The 9,823-nt window shown below is 51.0% G+C and overlaps 1 protein-coding gene across 1 annotated transcript; it reads left to right on the top strand.

The window, feature by feature from the left end:
- Positions 1-792: 792 nt before the first annotated feature.
- CILP (cartilage intermediate layer protein) lies at positions 793-9,507 on the top strand. The gene is made up of 8 exons (XM_032194543.1): positions 793-856; positions 1,456-1,539; positions 2,340-2,393; positions 3,286-3,471; positions 4,602-4,916; positions 5,020-5,128; positions 5,702-5,859; positions 6,493-9,507. The coding sequence occupies exons 1-8, from the start codon at positions 793-795 to the stop codon at positions 8,838-8,840; spliced, it is 3,318 nt and encodes a 1,105-aa protein (XP_032050434.1). The 3' UTR covers positions 8,841-9,507.
- The last annotated feature ends 316 nt before the right edge of the window (positions 9,508-9,823 follow it).

The following is a 9,823-nucleotide window of genomic DNA, read 5'->3' as shown; positions in this document are numbered from 1 at the left end:
ACAGCAGCTTTTTCCCCCAAAATGCATTAATTTTGGGTGTGGAAACAAAGCACCTGTAGCTGCAGCTGGTGTCAGTGTGGATAAGAGCAGCCCTGATGCCAGGTACCTTCCGAAATCAAATGCTAACCACAGGGCTACGTGATTTATGAAACACCAGCTGCAGCAGCCGGGCTGGGGGAGAGAAACACAGAGCCTCAACCCCTCACCTCTGCATGCAAAAATAAAAGAAAAAAGGGAAATATTTGGCATCTGGCTGCAAGGGCTTGGCTTGTGTGGGGGGTTTTACGCTCTCAGAGGTGCTCGGGAGCCTTCCCCTCCTTGGACATGCCGCAAGCAGCGGGACAGGGCAGAGCGGGGCGCGGGGGCTGAGGGGAAGAAATGTTTCTCTGCAGAAACACTTAGCCTGCAAAATGGCCTGGCAAGGAGATGTCGTTAAAAAGCAGAGCTCTGCAGAATAGATTTGGGGAGCAGGGCTGAGATGTGATGGTGAGAAGCAGCGGGACACGGCACAGATGTGCCACCTCTGCCAGGGGGCAGGAGGACAGGAGCTGCTGGCCGGGGGGACGGGCTGCCCCTATGATTTCTTCTGCGATTTCTTCTGGGTGGTGGGTGCCAAATGAGGCTGGGAGGTGGTGGCCCTGCAGGGTGTTTCGCTGGGAGAAGCATCCCAGAAGCAGGTGGCTGGCACTGCAGCGAGCCCTGACCCAGCCGTGCTTCTCCCCGCAGGTCTGGGGAAGGCGCAGGACGGCTGCGGGTACTCGAGGAAGCCCCCGGTCAGCTCCGGACACCACCATGGTCACTGCGAGAGGATGGCTGCTGCTGCTGCTGCTCCTCCTGGGAGCCACGGCCGGTCTAGGTGAAGGTCACCCCCTGCTATTCCTGTCCCCGTGCTGTCCCCAGCCAGGGGACACGGGCAATGCCACGGGTGGGCACGGCAAGGGCAGGCACCGCATCCTCCTCTCCAGAGCCATCAGGACCCTGCCCGCTCTGCTCGGGAGGGTTTTGCAGAGAAACGTGCTTGCAGGCTCTTTGGATTTGTTTTCCGAGGCTATACAAGAATTTCGCCCTGAAGTGCTCTGGCCGGATGCCCAGGGGATAAGAACAGGGAGGGTCAGTGCTTAGCGGGGACATGCCCAAAAAGCCCGTCCTGCGCTGGGCAGCTTTGGGCTCAGCTCCCCGGTTTAAGGCCGAGCTCATCCCCTCGGGTTCGTTTCTCCCCCATGTAGGGAAAGGCAGGATGTGCTTTATGCCTCCAGATATAAAAAGATGATTTGGTCATAGCTGCTCCAACACAAAGGGCAGCGAGCCTGAAATGCGACAGCACCGGGGGAAATCCCAGCAGGAGGGACACGGGGAGGGCTCTGAGCACGGCCAAGCCATGCCCGACCACTCACATCTAATTAACTTATTATTAATCTGTTTTAATCTCCAATTTGTTAATTTGTTGACCCCTAGGTCAAAGGCTTCTGAGGCAAAACCTCGGCAGGATCCAGATAGGACAGAAAACCTTCAGCCCGCTGGTGATGCTCAGCTTAGAGAGTGAGTTGCCTCCCACCTCGGGTGCCTTTCCCTTGCTGGGAAAAATGATATTTGCGTGTATTTATTTTTTTTTCCCCAACCTGAATTTTAAACCAAATCGGTTCATGGGAGTAGGTGGGACATTGAGGCAATGGAATAAATGCTAATCACTCGTGACCTCCTGTCGGGTTTGGGCTCTCGCTGACACACGCCGCTGGCTCCTCTCCTGGAAAGCTGAAGGTCAAGTGCATGACCACAGCCCGGCCCAGGAGGCTGGGGACGGCGCAGCGAGGGCACGGCGCGTTACACCCAGCCCTCCCACCCCACGGCAGGCGTCTGTCCCCCCAGCGGCCTGTCCGTCTGTCCTGCATCCCAGGGTGGGGGCTCGTGGGCTTCTCATTCTCCCATCCCACTCCCGTGGGGCTGAGCCGTGGATGGAGGGGAGATTGGAAGCTCAGAAAATATGGACGTGGGCGGCCAGGCAGAGGGTTTGCACCTCTCCCTTCTGTGAGCTGAGAGGGGTTTTTAGGGAAGCTGTCAGGAAAATTGCAGCTTCCCAAATTTCCCCTCCAAGTGGATGGCTCCCAGTCGTGCCGTGGCTAGAGCTCTCAGAGCAGGTGTTAAATTGTGCTGCTCTAGGGAGAAATAAAGCAAAACCTTGAGGTTTTGGCCAACGCCAAAGCAGCACCTGCCCTTGGCTGCGAGCAGGGAGCCAGCAGCTCTGTTTTTACCTCTGGGAGTTGGTGTGCAAGGACTCCCTGGGCTGTTCAGCTGGGCTCAGTGCAGCCACGAGGGTCACAGCGCACGTCCTCTGCCCGCAGGTACGAGGAGCAGCTCTCGCCGGGGAGCCCCGACCTTCGCCTATGCCAGACACAGTACGTCCCAGTTTCATTTTCGAACAGTTCAGCCCGTCTGTCTTTCTAGCAAGTAACCTAACCTGGGTTACAACAAAGCTGGCGGGAGAGTAGGTGTGGGAGATGACGTGGTACCCGCACGCGTTTCCAAGAGACCTCATTTTTAGAAACTTTAGTCACAAGTGCATCCTCGTAAACATTATTAGAACACTGTCATTTAAAAATAAGCCCAAACCATACGCTTGGAGTGGATCTCATCCATTCAGGCAGCTTAGACTAATACCATCTAGTAGCCTTTTAAATAAATTCCTTTAAACATCTAACCGCAAGCTAAACTTTCTGTAAACCCCTTTGTATTTTACGAATCAGCTGGTCCCCAAAATGCTCAGCGTGCTCAGGCTTCTGTTTCGCAGACAGTAAAGCTGGGGCTCTCAACAAGACACACGCTTCCCCTGTAGAGAACATATGCTGAAGCATGCTTAAAGACATTCAATACGAGCATACCAACAATTTTATCCTTTTTTTTTTGTTTTTTATTTAACCACATTTGAAACGCAGGCGAGCACTGCCCCTCAGACAGCATTTAAATGACAATGTGCGTTTGATTTCCTTTAAGCCAAAGTTATTCAAAACTAAGCATGAGCTGCGTGCACTCTGCACCCCTTGAGTTTATCTTAATCATCCCGAATTTGGTAGCCTGCAGGGAATTAAGTCAGAAGCATTCAGGCGCCTTCTCGTGCTTTATATCCCAGCTCCCTGACCATGCTTTGAGTTTGTTTAATCCATGTGGTGCGTGATATCCAAATACAATCCCATATTCAGAGCTATATAGAAGCTGTTAAGAAAGCTGCCTGTTTTGGGGCAGCCAAAATGTAACGTGCGTGTCAGTAACACACCCGTGATGTTATTCAAGGTCCGCTGGTGCAAGACTCAAAAAGGTTTTTGTCTCCATGGTCGAAATGGAGCGAGTGCTCGGCAAAGTGTGGCCAAACCGGTGTGCAGAAGCGTACCAGATCCTGCCTAGCTGAACGCCTCTGGGGCATGCACTGTAATGAAGCAACTGAGGAAGGGCGGCTCTGCATTGGACACGTTTGCTCAGGTGCTCCTATAACATCAATTACTTCCTGATCTTACCACTGCACGGGTGGTTTTCTCCCTCCGTGGCCTTTTTTTCCATCTTTCTCCTTGCCAGAGTTCTGAGGGATGCAAAACCAGGCAGGGCTGGAACACACCAAGGGAGCAGAGCACGGAGACTGGATAGCCAAACAGCAAGATGAGGGGGATCCAGAACCAGGAAAGCAACAGGAACCCATAAAGATTCTGGGGATACAGGAAAAACTTGTAGTCTTGATACAGCAGCAGCTCTGAAAGTGCAGTTAGGGATTGCAGGCTGCTGCCTCCATGCACCCAGACCCAGGAAGGAGAGGAGTAGGAAATACTGAATTGCTATAGCCTCACAGCTTATAATTAATTATACCATTCTTACATCCCCCTTTTTAGCAAATCACTCTGAAAACAGTCTATTTTTTTCTCCAAGAAAGTTGTTTCGGGTTTTCCCTGATTTCTTTTATTTATTTAGAGCAATTAAAAAAAAATCACAGAGCTGCTGTACAGGGATGCTCTGTGATCATAAAGGAATGACCTGAACCCTTGCAAAAGGGAAGAAATGGGAATTATTTAGGGTTAACTGCTATAGGCAACGACAACGTTTCAGAATCACTGTTTGGGAGACCACTCATTAGACCTATCAGATAATGCTCATTTAGCAAGTAACCTGTGTCCTGAACAAGTCAGGATACTGTTGAGTAAGGGGAGACAGCTTTTAAAATACACCAACGCTGTGACATTTAGGTGAGTTGGTAACAGAAACCTACAAAGTGGAAGGCTTTTGGATTTGTGATTTTGCCAGGGTTCAGCTAAGAGCTCACGTGCAGATCTGGATTCAGGTTTCCCTGAAATTCAGCCCTTTGGGGACGGTAAATAAAAGTTGCTAGCTGTAATTATATCCACGTGGCTGCTTTCTACTAATTGTGAGGTTCAGCACTACACCACCCCTGTGTTTCTAATGCGCAGCTGTTGATAATCGGTAAAAAAAAATATGCTTGTGATACAATTTATTCCTTATGCCCTATCTGCCTTATTGCATCTAAATTAAAAGCAGGCACGAGACCGTGCTGTGAGCGTGATGGGGCCTGGGGCTGCTTTCTGACCTGCTTGTCTCCCCTCCAGCCTGCAACATCACGTGCCCCATGGGCCGGGTGAACGCCGACTGCGACGCCTGCATGTGTGAGGATGTGACCCTGCATGGAAAGGTTTCCCTCGAGGATGGCTCGCCCGCTGCCGATGCCCGGGTCTACCTGCAAGCCAAGAAACTCAAGCTGTTGACGACAGCTGACAACAAGGGCACTTTTAGGATCCCCGGGGTCTGTCCCGATGGCAAAAACACCCTCAAAATAAAGAAAGCCAAATACGCCACGGCTGCTGTCACCGTGCCCGAGACCAACAGAAGAAACCTGGCGCTCCAAGTGCAGCTGCAAAGATCAGGTAGCCCTGAAGAGATGGGGAAAGTCCGGCACAGCTGAGAGCAGGAGGCGTTACGCAGTTATCAGAAATAAGACTAATGAGGTGGCCTTTCCTTGTCCTGCAGGCAAACCCTACATCGTCAAGAGTCCTGATGACAAGGCGAGGAGAGTGGGGCAGAGCGTGGCGCTCTGCTGTGATGCCGTGGGGACTCCAGTCCCCGACCGCTACCTCTGGTAAGGAACTTGAGTTTGATCCCATACTCTCAGGGTAGGGAGAAGTCTTAACTGGTGCACAGACTTGATTTTTACCTCCTTACTGTCCTACATCAAGGCATTGTTGTTGTTTTTTTTTAAAGCTATAAAACAGTGTGCTTAAATACACAGAGAAACCACCGCTACAACTGATGGGTTCCTGGAGATTTGCAGAGTTGGCATTTCTCACAGGTGCAGTAATGTAATCTGCACAGGGACTTAATGGAAAAAACATTCAAATAGGGGTTTGAGAAACCTCACCAGGTGTGACTGGCAGCTGTGTCTGGAACTGGTTTTAGGTGAAGTCCCTGTAAGGATTTGTAGCCTGACTAGCACCCCTTTCAATGCCGTGGAGTGATGTTTTTAAGTGTGACCACAATACTGAAAGGGCAGCTCCTGGAACGTAGCTGCTCTGTGATACGAGAGGTGAAGCTGATGGAAAAGGTCTGGCAAAATCCACACTGCAGCATGCAGAGTGGGCAGGATCCAGCCTTTGCTTTGTACCAGTCATTTAATCAGTCTCCATCCCATTAACTCTCTGCCTCTTCCTGGCAGGTACCACAACGGCTCACTGCTGGATCCCTCCATATACAAATATAAAAACAACCTGATTCTGAAGAACCTCAACAGAGGCCAGGCGGGAGAGTATTTCTGCAAGGCCAGCAGCGATGGGGGTTCAGCAAAGTCCCAGTCTGCCAAGCTTTCTGTAATAGGTAAGAAAAACGCACACGATGCACTCCAAAACAGCTGGGGAGGCAGTGGGGTGCAGAAACCAGTGCTCAGAAATCGTCACACACGTGGGAAAGAAAAGGCACAGGAAAAATATTCAGCCTTTATCTCACGCATCCGCTAGCGGATAAGCCTGAGTGAGCTGGTTATCAGCCAGATGCTCTCCACAGACTGGAGCTCTGGATTTCAGATGACCTGCCAAACTCCATTTGCTGGGCACGGTCATTTCTCACTGTAACTGCTGCCTGGCGTGTGAATTTTTTATTTATTTATTTTGAAATCTTGGGACCCACCTAGGTCTGTCCATAGCCACAAAGCCAGGGCAGCTGCAGAACATCTAGCTGAGGCTGTTTGATGGCAGTGGCAGGGAAGCAGGAGCTGGGACACTCCTGCAACCAGCAGAGCTCTTAATCACATACCTCGAGTTACAGTTGAGCACCTGCTCCACTGAAACAAAGGCCAGATGAACTCAGCTAAACAAAATTCTGCAAACCATATGCTTTACCGCTGCAAAAACCTGCGAGGGGGAAGCGATGTTTAGCTCTGAGGGCTTCAGACCATGTACAGATGACTGTACAATTATTTCCTGCTGCTCATTAAGAAATCCTATCCAACAGGAAGGCAAGAGGCAGCCTGCAACCCCCAGCCCCAAAGCCACCTCATCCGTCTTCCGCACGACTGTTTCCAGAAGGCAACTAATTCGTTCTACTACGACGTGGGCAAATGCCCGGCGAAGACCTGCGTTGGGAAGCTGGATAAAGGACTGCGGTGTAAGGACAACGTTGCCTACTGCTGCGGGGCAGCCAAGATGGAAACGAGAGAGATCTCGTGCAATGGGTACACGCTGCCCACCAAGGTCACCGTAGAATGCGGCTGCAAGAAATGCACCGAGACCAGAATAACGGTTCGAGGCAGGGCCACGGCAGCAGATAACGGCGAGCCGCTGAGGTTCGGCCACATCTACATGGGGAACAAGAGAGTGAGCATGACCGGCTACAAGGGAACCTTCTCCATCCCCATCCCCGCAGACACCGAGAGGCTGGTTCTGACTTTCGTGGATCGGCTGCAGAAGTTCGTGAACACAACGAAGGTTCTGCCCTTCAAGGAAAACGGAGGCGCTGTGTTTCACGAGATTAAGTTACTGAGGAAGAAAGCCCCTGTTACGCTGGAATCCACTGAAACCAACGTGATTTCTTTGGGAGAAATGGAAGATGATGATCCAATTGCCGAATTAGAAATTCCTCCCGACTCGTTTTACAGGAAGAACGGAGAACTTTACAGAGGCAAAGTGAAAGCCAGCGTGACTTTTCTGGACCCAAGAAACATCTCAGCAGCTGCTGTGACACAAAGCGACCTGAACTTTGTAGATGAGGAGGGAGATGTGTTCCCGCTCCGCACGTACGGCATGTTTTCCGTGGACTTCACTGATGAACGGGGCACCGAGTCCCTTAACGCAGAGGAGGTGAAGGTTCATTTGGACGCTGCTCAGATCAAAATGCCTGAGCACCTGCAAGAGATGAAGCTTTGGTCGCTGAACCCCGAGACAGGATTATGGGAGGAAGAAGGGGATTTCAACCTGGAGAAAAGTAGGCGGCGCAAAAGAGAGGAGAGAACCTTTTTGGTGGGAAACATGGAGATCAAAGAAAGGCGGCTTTTCAACCTGGACGTCCCAGAGAGCAGACGGTGCTACGTCAAAGTCCGAGCGTACCGAAGTGAGAGATTTCTGCCAAGTGAGCAGATCCAAGGGGTAGTGATTTCTATTATAAACACGGAGCCAGAACCAGGATTCTCCTCCAACCCCAGGGCATGGGGTCGTTTTGACAGTGTTGTTACTGGTCCCAACGGCGCCTGCGTGCCAGCTTTCTGTGACGAGCAAAACCCAGAGGCCTACGCAGCTTATATTTTGGCAAGCTTGGGGGGTGAAGAACTTGAAGCCGTGGCCTCCGCTCCCAAACTTAACCCTAATGCTATTGGGGTCCCACAGCCATATCTCAACAAGCTCAACTACAGGAGAACGGACCACGAGGACTCGAACACCAAGAAAACCGCTTTCAGCATTAACATGGCCAAGCCAAGCACCAATTCCGCCGATGAGAACAACGGCCCTATTTATGCCTACGAAAACCTAAAAGAATGCGAGGAAGCTCCATACAGCGCCGCTCACTTCAGGTTTTACAGGATAGAGGGAGACCGGTACGACTACAACACCGTCCCCTTCAGCGAGGACGACCTCATGAGCTGGACCGACGACTACCTGGCATGGTGGCCTAAGCCCATGGAATTTAGGGCCTGCTACATTAAAGTAAAAATTAACGGGCCCCAGGAAGTGAACATAAGGTCTCGCAACATGGGCGGGACGCATCCACGTACCATCGGCAAGCTCTACGGCATCAGGGACGTGCGCAGCATCCGTGACTCAGAGCAGCGGGACGTGTCGGCAGCCTGCCTGGAGTTCAAGTGCAGTGGCATGCTCTTCGACCAGGACCGCGTGGACCGCACGCTCGTCAAAGTCGTCCCCCAAGGTAGCTGCCGCCGCGAGAGCGTGAACAGCATGCTCCACGAGTACCTGGTGAACCACCTCCCCATGGCTACCAACAACGATTCCAGTGAGTACACGATGCTGGCGCCTCTCGACCCGCTGGGGCACAACTACGGCATCTACACCGTCACCGACCAGGACCCGAGGATTGCCAAGGAAATTGCTCTGGGCAGGTGTTTCGATGGCACGTCCGACGGCACCTCCAGAATCATGAAGAGCGATATCGGCGTCGCGTTGACTTTCACCTGTTCGGAGAGGAGTGCAGCCGAGCAAAGCATCTTTGAGTCCCAGAGGAACTCGGGCCAGCAGTCCATAGTGGTGCCACCACCCCCGAGGGAGAGTCCCGCGTTCCAAAGGCCGCTGGGGATCCGCCAAATCCCCCAAAGCAGGGTCCCGATGAGAGGTCAACGGCCTTCCTCGTACTAGAGCTGTACAGGAGTCTCAGTAAAGTCAATCACATTTGATTCAAGATAGCCTGAAAGGCACATCCACCTGCAAGTAACTTCACTCAAAGCAGGTAGATGTCATTATTTCTGAGAAGCGGTTAAGGTGCCTCTTTTTTTTCTTTTTACATTGCACCAGAAAGGAAAGATAAGGCCAAAACCGGGGGCCAGTAGTTGTAGTGGGTTTCTGCCTTATTAAAAGCATCCAAAAAAAAAGTTCTGCCTGACTTTAAAAAGCTTCACGGTAGCCTAAAGAGAGGATTAAACACACAGCTCACTTAAGACGTGTACATAAGACATTCTCCTGGTCTGCATCTGCAGACTTTGCCAGCCAAAGTACCTGTACAGTAGTTGATAACATGAAAAGGAATAAACTGATTTCCTCATGCTGAATTCAACTGCAAGGTTTTGTACTTGAAATGTAAGTATTTTATTTATTTCTAGCTTGTTTTAGATGACCGTATTCAAGCTAAACTACCGGCAGCTGCATTTCTAAGAACTCACATGCTTGACAGCACAGAGAAGCCATGTGGATTTGTAGGCTCCACATGGATAAAATTATGGCTCTCTCTTGCTTCTTGCATTATTTGAGAAGAAAATCCTTGCTCTACAATAGGGTAGATTAATAAAAAGTCATTTTGTAATTCTGACAAATTCTGTATTCTCTTTGTGTTTGACATGCCCAAGTAAATAAACCATGCGTAGAGCTGACAGAAGAATAATCTGCAGAGTTTCTTTTCAAAAAATGGGTCAAAGCTTTTAAATGCAAGACTGATCCTGGGTATGGGAAAGTGGTTTGGTGGGTAGCTGCTGCTCCCTTTAGTCCAGGGCTTTGCCACAGCACGCTGCATTCAGGGAATCTCCAGTCTCTGACCCGCAAGCAGCACCAGAACCGTGAGATGGGGAGAGGCAGCGACTGTTAGGGGGTGCAGAGCAGCAGGGATGAGCACTAAAAGGGAGCAGCAG

This window comes from Aythya fuligula, chromosome 11 (genome assembly GCF_009819795.1).
Source record: "Aythya fuligula isolate bAytFul2 chromosome 11, bAytFul2.pri, whole genome shotgun sequence".
Lineage (NCBI taxonomy): Eukaryota > Metazoa > Chordata > Aves > Anseriformes > Anatidae > Aythya > Aythya fuligula.
The sequence above is the reverse complement of the archived record's forward strand: the minus strand, read 5'-3'. Positions and strand labels throughout refer to the sequence as shown.

Excerpts from the sequence above, each read along its gene's own strand:
- CILP (XM_032194543.1), top strand. The coding sequence starts at position 793 with ATGGTCACTGCGAGAGGATGGCTGCTGCTGCTGCTGCTCCTCCTGGGA. Across the intron at positions 857-1,455 it reads GGGAGCCACGGCCGGTCTAG|GTCAAAGGCTTCTGAGGCAA; the intron begins GTGAAGGTCACC and ends GTTGACCCCTAG. Across the intron at positions 4,917-5,019 it reads AGTGCAGCTGCAAAGATCAG|GCAAACCCTACATCGTCAAG; the intron begins GTAGCCCTGAAG and ends CTTGTCCTGCAG.